This window comes from Danio aesculapii, chromosome 20, assembly GCF_903798145.1.
Source record: "Danio aesculapii chromosome 20, fDanAes4.1, whole genome shotgun sequence".
NCBI lineage: Eukaryota > Metazoa > Chordata > Actinopteri > Cypriniformes > Danionidae > Danio > Danio aesculapii.
The window spans coordinates 43,557,401-43,574,821 of NC_079454.1; the positions used below are offsets into that span (position 1 = coordinate 43,557,401).

At 34.4% G+C, this 17,421-nt stretch overlaps 2 protein-coding genes across 2 annotated transcripts in view; both read left to right on the forward strand.

Moving 5' to 3' along the window:
* The first annotated feature begins 253 nt into the window (after positions 1-253).
* LOC130213604 (uncharacterized) lies at positions 254-5,141 on the forward strand. Its single transcript, XM_056445339.1, has 6 exons — positions 254-377; positions 1,732-2,436; positions 3,881-4,023; positions 4,189-4,567; positions 4,692-4,868; positions 4,980-5,141. Exons 1-6 carry the CDS (start codon positions 254-256, stop codon positions 5,132-5,134), a joined length of 1,683 nt encoding a protein of 560 aa, XP_056301314.1. The 3' UTR covers positions 5,135-5,141.
* A 5,331-nt stretch (positions 5,142-10,472) lies between these two features.
* Positions 10,473-17,421, forward strand: part of efr3bb (EFR3 homolog Bb (S. cerevisiae)) — a 78,017-nt gene continuing 71,068 nt past the window's right edge. The window contains exons 1-2 of the mRNA XM_056445498.1: positions 10,473-10,583; positions 10,983-11,128. Coding sequence (XP_056301473.1) covers positions 11,122-11,128 — 7 coding nt within the window. The 5' untranslated portion in view covers positions 10,473-10,583; positions 10,983-11,121. The remainder of the gene's footprint in view (positions 10,584-10,982; positions 11,129-17,421) is intronic.

Below are 17,421 nucleotides of genomic sequence, written 5' to 3' on the forward strand. Positions count from 1 at the left end.
ACGTTTGGAATGCGAGTTCGATCGTGACGTAACAGCAGACTCGGCCAAATTTCGCCATTGCTTTAATTTGACAGCTATCGAGAAGGTGTACAACGTTTGCTCTGAGTAATTTGCGTTGTGAATACTGTCAATTGATAGCGTACAGTTTATTAAGGCTTACTCTGATAAACTAACTTTACTTACAGTAAATTTGAGTATTTATTGTAGGGATATTAACATTTCTCATCTTTAAGTGTACGGAAATTAAACCAACATGTTATTTACCGTACTCGGAGTTATTGCTCTCTTCTTGAGAGAAAGAAACACCAACGCCACTGTTTCAGGTCAAGCTGAAGAAGAGGACCAACATGATGTACCACCCTTGAGGAACAGTGACGGTAAACCATATGTCCATTCCATGTAACGTGGCTTATTTTCCTGAACTGAAGTTTACTGTTATTTATAGTTTACTGGTATTATTTTAGCTTTGAATATGGTTAATTGGTTATAATTGTATTGGCTTACCCACAGGGGTGTCAAACATTTGCCACACAAATATCTTTTCGTATTACATAAAGATTGTCTTTTTTTATTTTTTTGCTTTAGTTAAAGGTTTAGTTCACCAAAAAAATTCAATCCAAACCCCGAGACCTTCAGAACAGAAATTAAGATATTTTAGGTGGTCAGAGAGCTCCCTTATCCTCCAAAGAGAGCAAGAGACAGCTCGTTCAAACCAAAATCATTTCACCTAAAATATCTTAAATTGTGTTCTGAAGATAAACAAAGGTTTGGGTTAGGAACGACATGAGGTAATGAGTAATAGGCATGGGACAATAACCGATTTTCAATGTATACCGCAGTTTGGAAAAGTCAAGATTATAAACCCGGCAAAATTTTCTGTAATATCGTTTCTAAGGTATGTGTAAGATTTTTTATTTACTTTTTTTGGTTTGTTTTTTTAGGACAACAGTAACTCTAGCAGAAAAGATATCCAAAGATGCCGTTTAAAATTGTAAAAACAAATCTGTTTTTGAAACTAATGAAGACAGCAGAAGTCAATGATTCATTTTCATTATTTAGCCTGACATGTTTACTGCTTCAAAATATTTTAAATATTTCAAAAAAATAAAATTAATTGTTTTTAAAGGGGAAAAAAGTTTTAGTTTACCCAGACATTTAAAAAGAACATATTTTAGAGCAGTAATCCCAATACCACGATACCGTGATACCTTGAAACCGTGATATTTTTATCCAAGGTTATACCGTCAGAATCTTATACCAGCTCATGCCTAGTGAGTAATTAATAACAAAAAAATCTTTTTTGGGGAAACTTAACACTTGCAGTTCAGAAAGAAATCAATTAAATAGTCAATAAAATATAAACAAAATAAACTATAAAATAGACAATAAACATTAGGACATGTCTCCACCTGCTGGGGGTTTTAAGTTTTTATTTAGGTCAATCCATGACATGTCTAAACCAGCCAAATACAAGCACACATCACACTCAAAATATTGTCTAATTATCGCTATCCAAAAATATGACATAAAATATTAAAAACCCTCAATTAATGAGATTTGAGTTTGACACGCCTGTTGTAACCAATAAAAGTACAAAACACTGACCTAAAAAGTCATTTTGTAATTTACAGCATTTATTAATATGCCTAATAAATATTAAATAAACTGAATTTTAATCTAAAATTTTAAATCTAAAAACTAATATCCTGTTTATTTTGATCCTTTCTTTAGGTCGAGAAATCGATGACTGGTGTAAAGAACCATCACTGGTAGAGCCTGTCAGTGTTCACAGTGAAGAACAATCACTGTTAGAGCCTGTCAGTGTTCACAGTGAGCAACCATCACTGGTAGAGCCTGACAGTGTAAACGGTGAAGAACCATCACTGGTAGAGCCTGACAGTGTTCACGGTGAAGAACTACCACTGGTAGAGCCTGACAGTGTTCACGGTGAAGAACCATCACTGGTAGAGCCTGACAGTGTTCACGGTGAAGAACTACCACTGGTAGAGCCTGACAGTGTTCACGGTGAAGAACCATCACTGGGAGAGCCTGACAGTGTTCACAGTGAGGAACCATCACTGGTAGAGCCTGACAGTGTTCACGGTGAAGAACTACCACTGGTAGAGCCTGACAGTGTTCACGGTGAAGAACTACCACTGGTAGAGCCTGACAGTGTTCACGGTGAAGAACCATCACTGGGAGAGCCTGACAGTGTTCTCAGTGAGGAACCATCACTGGTAGAGCCTGACAGTGTTCACGGTGAAGAACTACCACTGGTAGAGCCTGACAGTGTTCACAGTGAGGAATTTTTCTCTGCTGAGTCTGGCTGTGGGGATGATAATCCTTTATTTGATTTCTCTGATGAGCCCGGCTCCTGTGATGACGTTGTTCAAGATGCAACCTGTCAGACAGAGGACAAAGAGACACAAATCATTGGTAAGTTTACTCCCATGACCCTAAAGTCATCCAACACACATGCATATTTTAAAGGTGCTTTATGCTTTAAACAGACTTTAATTTGCATTTTCTTCAGGAATAGCTGAAAATGTACCTATTTATAAAGATTTAATATACACTGTATTCATATTTAAAGGGATAGTTCACCCAAAGCTGGACCTGTCATCATTTACTCACACTTTACTAGTTCCAAACCGGTTTAAGATTCTTTCTCCTTTTGAATATAAAAATAAATATTTTGAAGAAAGCTTGAAACCTGTAACTAAAGCCTTTCATGGTATTTGTATTTCCCAATATGAAAGACGGTGGTTACAGGTTTTCTGTTCTTTCAAAATATCTTCTTTATTTAAAGGGCAGTGCGGTCCCCGCGTCCACCAAATTGATTGACAGCTGCGTATTAACATGTCTCCGTAGTAACGCGTATAATCATATCAACAAGACAGGACGTGCGCAAAGCAACCGGGAATAAAACATCTGTTCAGTTTGGTAGGATCATCAATCATCATCAAATGTGATCAAGAGTGAGTTTTACAAGTTTAACATGTTTTAAAACAGCATGTGTGTAATGAATTACAGCAATTTACTTCAGCTTTACTTCACCAGCACAGCCGCGTGTCAGAACAATTATAAAGGAAGACGTTTCAATCCCAGTTTGTGGACGTTAAATCAGGTTTATTTTGTACATTAACATAACAGATATCCTTACAGCAGTGGAGATTAACCTGTATTCTGTCACATTTGCGTGCAAACAGAGTGCAAAGCTAAACGCGTGCGCTGTCTGTGTGTGTGTATCTGTGTGTGTGCATGAACTTTGTAAAGACATTGTGTGTGACTCATCGTTACAACTCCACAACAAATGCATCAAATACTCATTGGTAAAGTTCTTACTTTAGTATTTCTCACAAACGCTACGTGAGATCTGCTTCCTTTATGTCTGTCTCTTATCTGAGGGGCCGAGGGAGGAGATTAAGGCACGCTGAAAGGCACGTATAAATGGTGAGCGTGGAGGACTAGCCTTAAAGGCGCTGTACAACAAAACCTGATGCTAAAAGGTATAAATTAGAAACTTATAAAAGGTATAATAAAATATCTGATGGGTGTTTTGAGCTGAAACTTTACAGACACATTCTGGAGACACAAAAGACTTATATTAAATCTGAAAAAAGGGGTAACATAGGTGCCCTTTAAGAGAACAAAGAATCTCACAAATAATGAGTAAATGTTCATTTTTGAGTGAACTATACCTTTAAGGTGAGGCTGAATATTTTACACTGATTAGTTTTTTAATGAAGTTTTAAAGGGACAACTATTCAGTGTAGTATCTCAATTTATAAATAAAAGAGGAAACGTTTTAGATGGAGGTACTGTAGTACTGTTACTGATTTCTGATTGTTATCAACTTCTCTTCTTTGTCTTTTCACAGAGATCAACTCAAAGTGCTATGAAATAGCAGCTGAGCTGGGTGAAGGAGGCTGTGGAACCGTTTATGAAGGGACCCGTTTAGGAGATGGCCTTCAGGTGGCAGTAAAAGTGTCCGATTTTAAGGAGAAGCGATTCATCAGTGTTGTAAGTAGTCTGAGCTCTTTGCTCTCATTTACGGTTTTCTTGTCATATTAACATTAACTATAGACTACAAATGGTTTTTATGATAGACATTGCCAACAGTTTGTCCAGGACTTGTTTACTGAAAATAACTTTTCCAAATGATCTTCACAACTGTCTTTCTTCTAGGATGGGTTTGACAAACCACTTCCACTGGAGATTGCTCTGCACTTTCTTGCCAATAAAGGGCCCAAGGTCAAGGAAATTATCGAGCTTCTGGACTGGAAGGTGGAGGCTGATCGCTACTTTATGGTGCTAGAGCGGCCCATACCCTGCGTGTGCTTGCATGATTTCATAAATAAGCACATAGGCATCCTTCCAGAGGACAAGTTACGGAAAATCATGTTCCAGACAACAGTTGCAGCCCAAACATGCTGCCAGCGTGGAGTTCTTCACCGCGATATCAAGCTGGAGAACTTGCTGATTAACCCGGACACCCTTGAGGTCAAACTGATTGACTTCGGGTGCGGGGACCTCTTCACTGAAGACATTTACGAAGAATTTAGAGGTATGTTTATCCTTCAAAGCTGTAAGAAACTATGAGGATAAGTCAGTTTTTTTAATGTGACTCTTGAAGCATTCGCTGTTGTTTATCTGTTCTGTTCTGTTTTTGGGAACAAATTGTATTTCAGGCACCAGAGAGTTCGCCCCTCCTGAGTTTTGGGTGCATCGCAAATACCGCGGGGAACCAGCGACAGTCTGGTCACTTGGAATTGTTCTGTTCTTGCTCATTTTCTGCAGATTTCCAGGAAAAAGTGACATCCCCAAAATGAATGACAAACACATGCCGATTCATGGCTTGTCGAAAGGTGAGATCTTCACTTAAGCTAAAGATGGTTTTGCAGGATAATTTGAATGTCATTTTAAAAAGCATGTATTAACTTAATAATTACATGTATCTCTTTCTTCTGTCTGCATAGAATGCTGCGATTTCTTTCACGGCTGTCTGCAGCTGAAGCACACGAGTCGACTTGAACTGCAAAAACTCACTTCCCATGAATGGTTTAAGGTATCGAATACATTTCGAAATCAGCCATCTTACACTGACATAAGCTGGGTTTCCATCTTAATGTGATGTTAATTAGGTGCATTTCCATCAAGCTGTTAGAGCAGCTGACTGTAGTATTGGTAACCTAGTAACTAACACTAAACAAGACAAGTGTAATGGAGTCATGTTTGTGTAATGTTCTGTATGTTAGAGTTTATTCAGCAAATGTGTTTCCATCTCCCATTTTAGCATTAATTATTTTTTGCACACGCACCACCTCAAGTGAGCATAAACAGTTTTTTTTTGCAAATTAATTGATATTTAAAACTTGTTTCTGTTACTCATTTCAACACAGGTTAATGGAAACCAAGCTACAGTATATCTTATGTTCTTTCATTTATACTTGTACATATTGCTTTTCTTTTTACTGCATGTTGTTTGTTTAATGTATTTAAGCTGTAAAATTAATCTCTGTTTTTGTTTCAGATCTAGTCATTCCAGCCACACCATTGTCCTATAACTGAAAGCTGTTAAATTCAGAAAGAAAAAAAGATGTATTTTTTACAATTCCATGTAAATAAAAAAATAATAATTAAAAAGCACTTAAGAGTTCAGACCTTCGTATAGTGTACTTTCCCGCACTTTAATATAAGTTTTTGAACCAATTCTAGCAATTCCACATGCTAAGAAAAATTAAAATAAATATCTCAGTCGTTCCCAGTCCAGGTCCATATATTTTGGGTGTCTCTCTCTAAAAAATGTAATTTGAGCCAGAAGAGAGAGACTCCTGACCAATGACTACTGGGATCAACTGATATATATACAGGGTTTGCAATGAACATTATCACTCACCAGCCAATTTGCCCACAAAACTAGAAAGAAAAAAAAAATTAAATAAAACAATAAAAAAGTAAAAAATTATTAAATAAAAACATCATTAATAAATAAAACAATAAAAAAGTTAAAAAAAATAAAATAAAATAAAAACATCATTAATAAATAAATCAATAAAAAAAGTAAAAAATAAAATAAAAAACATCATTAATAAATAAAACAATAAAAAAGTAAAAAAAAATAAAAAAAACATCATTAATAAATAAAACAATAAAAAAGAAAAAAAAACATCATTAATAAATAAAACAATAAAAAAGTAAAAAATAAAATAAAATAAAAAACATCATTAATAAATAAAACAATAAAACGTTTTAAAAAAAACATTATTAATAAAACAATAAAAAAGTAAAAAATAAATAAAAAACACCATTAATAAATAAAACTATAAAAAACTGCCTATATTGAAATATAAATCTATAACTGGCCATGTTATTGACCAATCAGAAATTCTTCTAGAAACAAAAATGAAATAAATAAATAAAACAATAAAAAGGTTTATGCAATAATTTATGTTATTCATTACTCATCCTCATGTTCATCTTCAGAACTATTTTTACTACTCTTATTTTTATCTTAGAGCTCCCTCATTCAGACTTAAAGTCCACAAAAATACCAAAAAACATCCTCAAAACAGATCATATGCCTTCACATAAAACAAATACCTTATATAAACCCCCAACAGCCAGATTTGACTAAAATATCTTCATTATTCTTCATTTGTGTTCTGAAGACCAATAAAGTTACTACCTTTAGTATTTACTTTAATATTGTCCTCATCTACAACCTTCTTTAGTCTAATGTTTTGCTAGTGGTATATGATTTATGGTTGGAGGACATCATTTATTGACTAGTGATTTTGTGTGTAGTTGTAGTTTGTGGTGAGTGATAATCCAAACCCTGTATATATAGGTGGCGAGGTCCGTTCCTCCACGTGGTGCCACTGGAAACTGCCCATCTTCAAGGTGGTGCTGAGCTGAACACGGACAAAAACTGACATTAGTCTGGGGCGACAAGCCTCAAAACTGATGACAATTATGAATTTTGTACTAAAGTTTGAAATAAAGTCACCTTAAGAAAAAAAAGTGTTTATTCTTTTTTTTTTTTTGACAACGTTTGTTTAACAAAGACGTGCATTTTTTAAAATAATTGTGTTTATTGGGTTTTCACAATAATACAGACATAACAAAACATCTTCAAAAGACACGCAAAGACAAAATATCAACACAAAACAACAGAAAGAAAGAAATTTAATAAAAAAGGGGAAAAAGCTCAGATTACATGTTAAACAGATCAGAAAAAGGGCTAAAAACATTGCTTATTTTTCAGATAACGACACAGCTACAATACTCCTTACAGCATGATAGGCCAAAGACCAGGCTCCAAATAATCTAAATATGGAGTCCAAACTTTAAACAAATCAGTTTTTTTGTGTAAAACATAGGCAAAGATGTTCCAGGGGAATTAACTCAAAAATGATCTTGTGCCAACCTTTAAGTGATGGATATTATCACTAATCCAGTTAAGTTAAGAAGTGCATTTTAAATCTAAAATGCCATTTTAGACTGAAAGCGCTCTGCATCCTGACTGGTGTTTTTACTGTGGTCTTTGTCTACACTGCACTGCCAAAAACATATGATGTTACCAACATGTGCATTTATTGTGCCATCATCCATACTAGTAGTCTACTGGTTATGTCAAGATCATACGAGAGGGACTTGAGGAATCAGGGAATGAAATGTGTGTGTGTGTGTGTGTGTGTGTGTGTGTGTGTGTGTGTGTGTGTGTGTGTGTGTGTGTGTGTGTGTGTGTGTGTGTGTGTGTGTGTGCGTGTGTGTGTGCGTGTGCGTGTGCGTGTGTGTGAAAATGCATATATACAGTTGAAGTCAGTATTATTAGCCCCCCTTTGATTTTTTTTTCTTTTTTAAATATTTCCTAAATGATGTTGGACAGAGCAAGGAAATTTTCACAGTATGTCTGATAATATTTTTTCTTTTGGAGAAAGTCTTATTTGTTTTATTTCGGCTAGAATAAAAGCAGTTTTTAATTTTTTTATGAGCCATTTATGGTCAAAATTATTAGCCCCTTTTAAGCCTTTTTTTTCCTGAAAGTTTACAGAACAAACCATCGTTATACAATAACTTGCCTAACCTGCCTAGTTAAACTAATTAACCTAGTTAAGCCTTCAAAGTGTCACTTTAAGCTGTATAGAAGTGTCTTGAAAAATGTCTAGTTAAATATTATTTACTGTCATGAAAAAAATTAAATAATTCAGTTATTCAAGATGAGTTATTAAAACTATTATGTTTAGGAATGTGTTTAAAAAATCTCTCCGTTTAACAGAAATTGGGGGAAAAAATAAACAGGGGCAAATAATTCAGGGAGACTAATAATTCTGACTTCAACTGTATTTTTTTTATCTTCTTACCACATTTACAGTATGTATGTGCATACACACGTAATGCTTGACATATTTAATCTTTGGGCATCCTTCATCAAGACTGGGACTAATTAGACTGGAAAAAAGCTTGGTTATTACCTCATAAGTACTGCATTCCCAATAAAACAAAAGAGGTTCATTTTAAAATTCTTCATAAAATATATCCAGTGAATAGTACTTTGGCATATGGAGGTATATGGGAGAGGAGTCTGGATGCTGACCTGGTGCAGTGCAATCTGAGCTGCATCCAATGCTTTTCAATGCCCACCCCTAACCCTACACCTCACAGTGACATCACTAGCTCAATTAAGTGCATTGTGTCTGACATTGCGTTACTGAGATATGCAGTCTCAGCTTTTGTATGGGAAATATTTTATTTGAATCTGCAGCCTTCTTTTTCAAAATTTTTATTGAAATTGAGGTATTTATTAAATCTCTTGGTTAAAAAACAAGAAAAGTGTTAGATTATTGGATTATTATGATAATTATTTTGGAAATATCATGGATGCATAAGTTCCTCTTGCTGTGTTTGGTTTATTTATGTAGGTTTTTTTTAATTGGGAGAATATACACAGTTACAGAATGTTTACAAGTATATCCACATTTTACTTATGCATAAAAAATTAAAACAAAATATTTCCTTATATATATATTGAAGTCAGAATTATTAGCCCCTTGTTTATTTTTTCCCCAATTTCTGTTCAACGGAGAGAAGATTTTTTAACACATTTCTAAACATTATAGTTTTAATAACTCATTTCTAATAACTGATTTATTTTATCTTTGTCATGATGACAGTAAATAATATTTTACTAGATATTTTTCAAAATACATCTATTCAGCTTAAAGTGACATTTAAAGGCTTAACTAGGTTAATTGGGTGAACTAGGCAGTTCAGGGTAATTAGGCAAGTTATTGTATGATGATGGTTTGTTCTGTAGAATCGAAAAAAATTTAAAAGCTTAAAGGGGCTAATAATATTGACCTTAAAATTGTTTTTAAAAAATTAAAAACTGGTTTTATTTTAGCCGAAATAAAACAAATAAGACTTTCTCCTGAAGAAAAAAATATTATCGGACATACTGTGAAAATTTCCTTGCTCTGTTAAACATCATTTGGGAAATATTTTAAAAATACAAAAAAATAAATGGGGGCTAATAATTCTGACTTCAATATATATATATTTTTTATTTTATTTTATTTTTTCTTGGTCTACACAATACACAGAATCTAAGTACACCCCTCACTAATGTATCTTTTAAATTCATGTTTTTAACAGGAAGCTTTACAATATTATATTTGTGCATAAACATTTGATTAGTTAGTATTGAAGCCAACTCTGGAGCTTATTTAACAAAATAGCTTACGATCACGGTCCAAAAACTAGTACACCCACATTTATGTTATAGAAAGATAAGAAGATAAAAAGAAGTGTTTATTTAATTCTTTTCCTTTTTTCCTATTTTTTTTATGTGTTTATAATATTATTTAGGCAACGCGGTGGCGCAGTAGGTAGTGCTGTCGCCTCACAGCAAGAAGGTCGCTGGTTTGAGCCTCGACTGGGTCAGTTGGCGTTTCTGTGTGGAGTTTGCATGTTCTCCCCGCGTTCGTGTGGGTTTCCTCCGGGTGCTCCAGTTTCCCCCACAGTCCAAAGACATGTGGTATAGGTGAAGTTGGGTAGGCTCTGTATGTGTGTGAATGAGTGTGTATGGATGTTTCCCAGAGATGGGTTGCAGCTGGAAGGGCATCCGCTGCGTAAAACATATGCTGGATAAGTTGGCGGTTCATTCCGCTGTGGCGACCCCAGATTATTAAAGGGACTATGCCGAAAAGAAAATGAATGAATATTATTTAACCTGATCTGTTAAGTTATTATTATTATTATTGTTACTATTACTGTCTTTTATTGTGTAGGAATTTTGTGTTTGTTATTGAAATAAATTCTTTAAAAAAAGACTATTTAGTCTGTAAATACCTGCAGTTTTCCTGTAATAGTGCAGCCTTTAGTCTGAGGAAGTGTGTGTGTGTGTGTGTGTGTGTGTGCGTGTGTGTGTGTGTGTGTGTGTGCGCGCGCGAGAGAGAGAGAGACTGAAGGACCGTCATTCAGTGAACATGAGCGAGTCGGTTATCATGTTTATTTTGGCTCGCTGAGGAAACATGAGAGGAGGTTTACGTTCTACCAGACTATGAGGCTGAAAGCAAGCGGTGAGAAAATAAAATACATTATGAAATTACCTTACTGTACAGTTAATATGCCAAACGAGCACGCTCAAACTATAATTTTAGCAATAATAACTGACTATTACACACCCTGTTTGAACCGGTAACTTCTTAAAAAGCTCTTTCAGTTATTTGTAGAGTATTAAAACGGTTCATGCCCGAATGTAAATAAAGCGCGTCGTTAAAACGTGATTGTTTTATTTAGCGTTTTGTTAGAAATCGACTCGACTGACTTAACTTAAAAAGGATAAATGAACAACATCATATCCACAATCCTGACCGATACCAAGAAACACAAACATTGTGTTAACTGTACCACTAAAAATGAAAGCAATGCTCAAGTTGAGTGGTATATGTTTTGAATCTCTCATCTGTGCGATTCAGCGGTAGGCCCCACTCGATCCTGCGGTTTTCCTACAGCGCGTGAACGGAAAAGAGGGTGCTTGTGAGGCTTGAAGTCCGGCTTTGGACCGCTGGACGCTCAGTAGCCGGTTGAGTGCGACATCTGGCGTTGGAAGTCATCATGACAGGTAAGAACTGCAAGAAATCTCTATAAATGTTTGTCTCAAATTTATATAATTACGTTAGTTAAACAAACCCCATCAAAATTGTTTGCGATGATTATTGAAGTGAAGTTTGTTTTGTATTCGCACAGTCCGACTCAGTGATAACTTGTGACGTTCCCTTTATTGTTTAACACTATTTTGCACGTAAATATGACTTCAAAATAACATGAGCACCATTTAATTGACTGTAAATAAGATTGTATTTTAATAATCATTGGCTGCTAACGGTTAATATGATTTCCCTATTTCGAATCTGCAAAGAATATTTTTTTAAAAAACTATATTATTAAGGAGATTGTCTGAATGTGCGAATATAAAACCAACTTCACCTCAATGTGGTAAACTAGTAGCAGGCCCATAGCCAGCCTGGTGAAAGGGGGGGTTCTTTTTTCATCAATAAGTGGACACTTTGCAGTTATTTGCTTTATTTTCTATTTATGAGGATTAAATACAGCATTTAGTGACATTTTAAGCACTGCTTTTAGCTGGATTAGGTTGTCGGATGGTCATCATAACCACACATTTTGATGTACTTAACATATTTAGATTAAAGAAATATGAAGAAAAAATACTTGTTTTTAACATACAAATTTATTACATTATATATCATTAGTAAAATATGAAAAAAAAGAAATAATTTTTTATCTCATCAATTATAACTTTAAGAAATTGAAAAACTTTAATATTTAATATAGAAATTGAATATTAACTTTATGAAATAAAGTTTTAAATTAAAAATTGTAACCAATTGTCATTTATTAGACAAATAACAAACTGAACAGCACATTCAACTATCAGAATTTGGCCATTTGAATATTAAAACATATAAATAATATGAATAATTAAAACATATTAATAATATATTAATGCAGAGCTTGACGATTTTTCTAGCCTCTCTTGTAAAAAGTACATTTGAAAATTCATGGATAATAACAACAACCTAATTAGTATTAAAATTTGCTCATTTTTTTCCTTTAAGAATAAGATCCAAGATACAGTTAAAGTTAAATGTAAAGTTAAAGTAAAATGTTTTCTCTATTTAACAACAATACAGTAGTGAAAGATGACTTCACTTACGTCAGATTCTGCTAGGTCTTAAAGTCTTTAAATGGGTTATTTTCACAGTTCATGATGTCTTAGCGTAGTGTATATAATTACCCTAACTAATAAAAATAACCCGTAGCTTAGGTTTTGTATTTATTTAATACTTTGTATGCAGAATATGTTGTTATTGTTATTAGTTCATTGTTTGATTGGCACATTTATGGCCAGTTACCCAGTAATTAGGATTGTGGTGAATAAATACGACACCTAAATAACTGTTTCGAAATGTTTTTGCTGATCATTAAAGTCTGCATGAAAAAAGTTTATTTAAATATTTTATTAGTCTTTTTCTAAACAATGAATCATTTTTAAATTGTAATAAATGTTTAGTCATCTCTTATTGAATTATGAAGTTATCTATATTGATGTAAATATTGTTGTGTGTGTGTTTACATCGTGTCAAAATTAACCAAACTTTATGAGTCGTTACATATTTCATCGCTGTGAAATTTGCTGGTGGAATCCAATTATTTCAGTAAGAGTGTACAGAATTGAGTTTTCTTGGAAATAGTTTCGTGATTGAGATTGATGCTGACCAGTGGAGTTTTAGTTGGCGTTTTTTGCTTGGGTTGAAAATAACTTGTGCGAACATGCTTTATAAATAATTGTGCTATTGATAATAGACAGTGGGTTATTTTTCCTTCCAAAATTTTATGGAATTCACCTCATCTTTATCTAAACATTTAATGCTGATATTCTGCCCTTTCTAACAAATGGCTACAAGATTGCATTCAGATCAGGTGACATGTAATAAATTGCCTATTGGTTGAATCAAGCACTTTTACAATCTACTAATGACTAGCTTTAGTATGACTATTTTTGTTAACAAAATAATTTAGCAAAATTAATGTTAATATTTAGTATATTTTGAATACTTAAAAGTGCATGAAAAAAGTACTTATGTATTTTCACTAAAAATGATTACTTTTAACACCGTGTTGGGGCTAATGCATTAAAAATAACAGGAGTTATGTAATAATATTACTCTTCTGAGTAACGAGTAAAGTAACACATTACTTTAAAAATTAAGTCACAATATTTGAGGTACTTTTTGAAAAATGTAGCAAGAGTTACTTTTTAGTTTAATTAAATACCTTTTAAAAACTAAATTGCTAAGTCATAATGAATCACGCAGTCAATGAGAGATGATATCTCAGATGTGGACATTATGTGGAGTGATGAGGAAGATGAAGTTTGTTATAAACAAGGTGCAATCTTACAACTAAAACCTCAAAAACAAAGTGAAAATATTACAATTGTGATTCTGAAAATAAATTTCAAGTTTATACCAGCAATCATGTATGTTTTCTTGTTTTTTATGTTGGTATAATGTTCGGGAAGTACAACTCTTCTGACCTGATGTCCATTGAAATGGACAGAAAATATATATTTAAATGGTGTTGAATGTTTATTACCATAATTTGGACTCATTTATAGGTGCCTCGAGGTTTTTCTAAAACTTGGAACATAATTTTGGTCTGAAGGGGTTAAAATGAGATTATCTAGTAAAAACATATTGTAATTTTAACTTTTTTTGAACAATAAGTTTACTTGCAATATTTTATAGTTTTATTAATGATAATTGTTATTATTATTATATTTTTATATTTATATAGTGTTTTTCTGGACACTCAAAGCGCTTTACACATTGGGGGAATCTCCTCATCCACCACCGGTGTGCAGCATCCACCTGGATGACACAATGGCAGCCATATTGCGCCAGACTGCACACCACACACCAGCTGATTGGTGGAGACAGAGTGAGGAAGCCAACTATGATTTGGGGTTAGGAGGTCATGATGCACAGAAGCCTCTGGGCAAATTTGGCCAGGATGCCAGGGTTAACGACCCCAGAGAGTCAGGACCTCTGTTTAACGTCTCATCCGAAAAGACGGCGTCCACTGAGCAGTATAGAGTGCCATTCACTAAACTGGGGCATTAGGACTCACGCAGACCGCTGGTTGAGCACCCCCTGCTGGCCTCACTAACACCACTTCCTTTTGTCATTGATTCTCCACTGGTCCAAAGAAGAAATTATAAAAATATGGTAGAAAATATTTGTCGCTGCTTTTGTCATATTGCAGCAAACATCTATTTTGTAATGTTTTTACAGACTTTGAAAGAATTTATAAATGACTATTCTGCAACCCCCCCGCTTCCAACATTCTGCTTGCTTAGATTTCTTTTGAGCCGACTTAAGAGTCCTGTTTGTATGGACAGCCCCTGAATTTGGCCGGTTTGCATCTCTCTCTCTTACACACACTCATTAATAAACATCTCACTGACACAATGAGTTCCACTATTCCTCCTCCATCATTGTCTCAGTAAACTCCAGAGAGAAAGAGAGTGTGGGAGTTTGCCGGACCAGGGAGACGCTGTCAGTGACGGGGGGCAAGGGAGAGAATAGCCACTGGAATCTGCCCAAAGCTGAAGGGACGTAGTTCTTCTGAAATAGCTTGATGAAGAAAGTTTTCCAAATCTGACAGTGAACAAGATCTATCGGCACTGTACTGGGGATTACATTTTTTTTCTCTCTTGCTTGTTTGTTTTTAGAGAAATTGAAAGCTCTGAAGGATTTAATAATAATATTTCTCTATTCGTGCTTTAAAGGTTTTCTAATTTGGTTGATTCTGCTTTCGGTATTGGATTGGATTTGATAACATTAGAGGATTATTGCAAGAGAGCGGGCTGCACTTTCATTTTTTGATTAGTTTTTTTATACATCTGTGGGTGTACTTCATTTTTGTGACTCTTAAGAGTAGTTTTGTGAGTGTTGGAGCTGATTATTCTTATACCCATGGCTGTCCCTGAACCTGTTGCCACTCGGAGGTTGGCACTGGGCTGTCGCACTCTACTGGACCACCGCCCGAGCCGTGGTAAGTGGTCCCATCTCTGCCAGGATACTGAAGTATTCTTCTCTGTTGAATGCCATTGTGTTTAATCTAAAGTGTTGTCATTCCAGCATTTTTGAGCATATTTAAGTGTGTTTGCTTGAGAAGCACATTCCAGTTTAATCTTATTTTGTGCATATTTAGGTAGGAAGTCTAGTTTAAAGTGTTGTTCGTCTACTGAAGAAGAGCTCTATGCCATGCTATAGAGTTGTTTGTGGTTGCCAGGGTGTTTCTAAACTGTTCTGTGAATTATTTTTTTATTTATTTTTTACTAACCCAAGTCAATCACAATATTATTCAGTAATGACAATGCAGAGGTACCTAGATTCTGTTATTAATTGTGTGGTTATGGAAACAACCATCTGTGACTGACACTTGGCATCTATGCTCTGGATGGTTTTAATTAAGCAAATTTTGTTGCTAATTAGCCTGTGCAAATGTCACTCGGCTGTTGGTGGGCTGATCGCTTCAGAAATCTGATGATTATTCTGATGTTGTATTTTGGATGTGAGCTGTGCTGAAAATGTCAATAGTTATGATTGCTTTAGCTTCATTTATGAATATTAGTGGTGTAACGGATCACAAATCTCATGGTTTGGATCACATTATGTTTTTTTTTAGTCACAACATTTTTTGGATCAGCCAAAAAGTGGAGGAGACAAATGTAATTTGCTTTGCATTTATTACAAAACAAGCACTGCAAGAAACTTTTGGTTTTAACGAACTTAATTTAGAAGCTGTAATTTTATTAAAAATAAAATGAAGAAATAATGAGCTAAATAAAAATAAATGGGTAAATATTCAGTACTGTTGCTGATAACGCTAAATTTAGAAATCTAATTTGTGCAACCCATATTTATTTTAGTCTCATCTTCAATAAATGATTCAGTTATTCACTCATAAATCTTCATGTTTTAGATGGATCATTTTTGAAGAAAAAATCAGTGGCATATCTTTGATGACTGCTTGTCGCCACCTATTGGTTAAATAATGTAATTGCTGCCCACAACTTTGATTTTTGAGCGTCAAGTTAAACGCATAGGATGGTGATTTTAATCTTTTCCATAAACATCAGTCATTTTTAACTAAAATTTTATCTGTTATCCCAGTACTGCTGTGTTATTTGACTGTTTGTGACTTCATAACTAACTCTAAAGACTGAAGCTGTGTTCCAATTCGCATACTTGTACTACACCCTAAAAGTATGTACTTTTTTGTGAAGGAAAAGTACACACTTTTGAGTCTGTAACAGAAGAGTATGCAAGCTTTTGGGACATACTACTTCCTCGTTAACAAATTGTTGTGTTGCTTAGTTACGAGCCCTGTCAATCATCCACACATCATCCACATGTCTTTCATATTTAATTTCCTACCTTATTAAAGACGCAGCAGCAGGTTAATCTCCCATTCACGAGTCTTTCATGCAGAGAAATCTCCTCAGGTGTTTGGATAATTGTGCATTCAGATGTTAATGTCCAAACACGTCTTTATATAAGTACAGTATTGTTGTTGCAGATGAAATATAACACAGAAAACGAGATTAAAACATGTTCAAGTGGGCTAGATATTAAATAACATTCATACAAACATCTTTACCGAAGCCTTTCTACTTGAAAGTTGGTCTCGCGTGTCTATCATGTTTGTAGTTTGTTTACACTTTTTACCTGTGTTTGTAGTTCTGAATCGAATTCACGTCCTATGCGCAATGTATTGTGGGCTATATCACGCGGTTAGAGTATGGACACTTCTACACTTTTACCGGAAATAGTAAACCATACGGGAACCTTTGGCATACTCTTTTCGACATACTACGATTTGGGACATAGTAATTCTAATTTCAAATACTATTTAGGACGGATAGTATGCGAATTGGGACGCAGCATGAATCTCTTTCTTGATTTTTGCATTTTCAGATTTGAATGTAGCGATACGAAGGATTAATAAACATACTCAAATCACCATCATTTATGATTTATGTTGTGTGTGTGTGTTGAGATCCCGATCTTTTAATGATTAATCGTGCAGCTTACACTGAATGCATTAATGCAGGCTAAACAAGTATAGTGACAGAAAACACCTTTAATAACCTAAGAAACCCACCACATCTCGAATAACCTACCACAACTTCATCCATCATAATTATATTTTACAGGAAATCCTAAATGCTTTCATACATGTGATTTGAATGAAGCGAGAGACGACCACTCTGCGATCGTTACAAATTTAGGATTAATTTACAAGTAAAAAAAAAAAAGTATTATA

Coding starts and splice junctions, on each gene's coding strand:
- LOC130213604 (XM_056445339.1), top strand. CDS start 254: ATGTTATTTACCGTACTCGGAGTTATTGCTCTCTTCTTGAGAGAAAGA. Junction 378..1,731: donor ACCCTTGAGGAACAGTGACG/GTAAACCATATG, acceptor TCCTTTCTTTAG/GTCGAGAAATCGATGACTGG. Junction 2,437..3,880: donor CAAAGAGACACAAATCATTG/GTAAGTTTACTC, acceptor GTCTTTTCACAG/AGATCAACTCAAAGTGCTAT.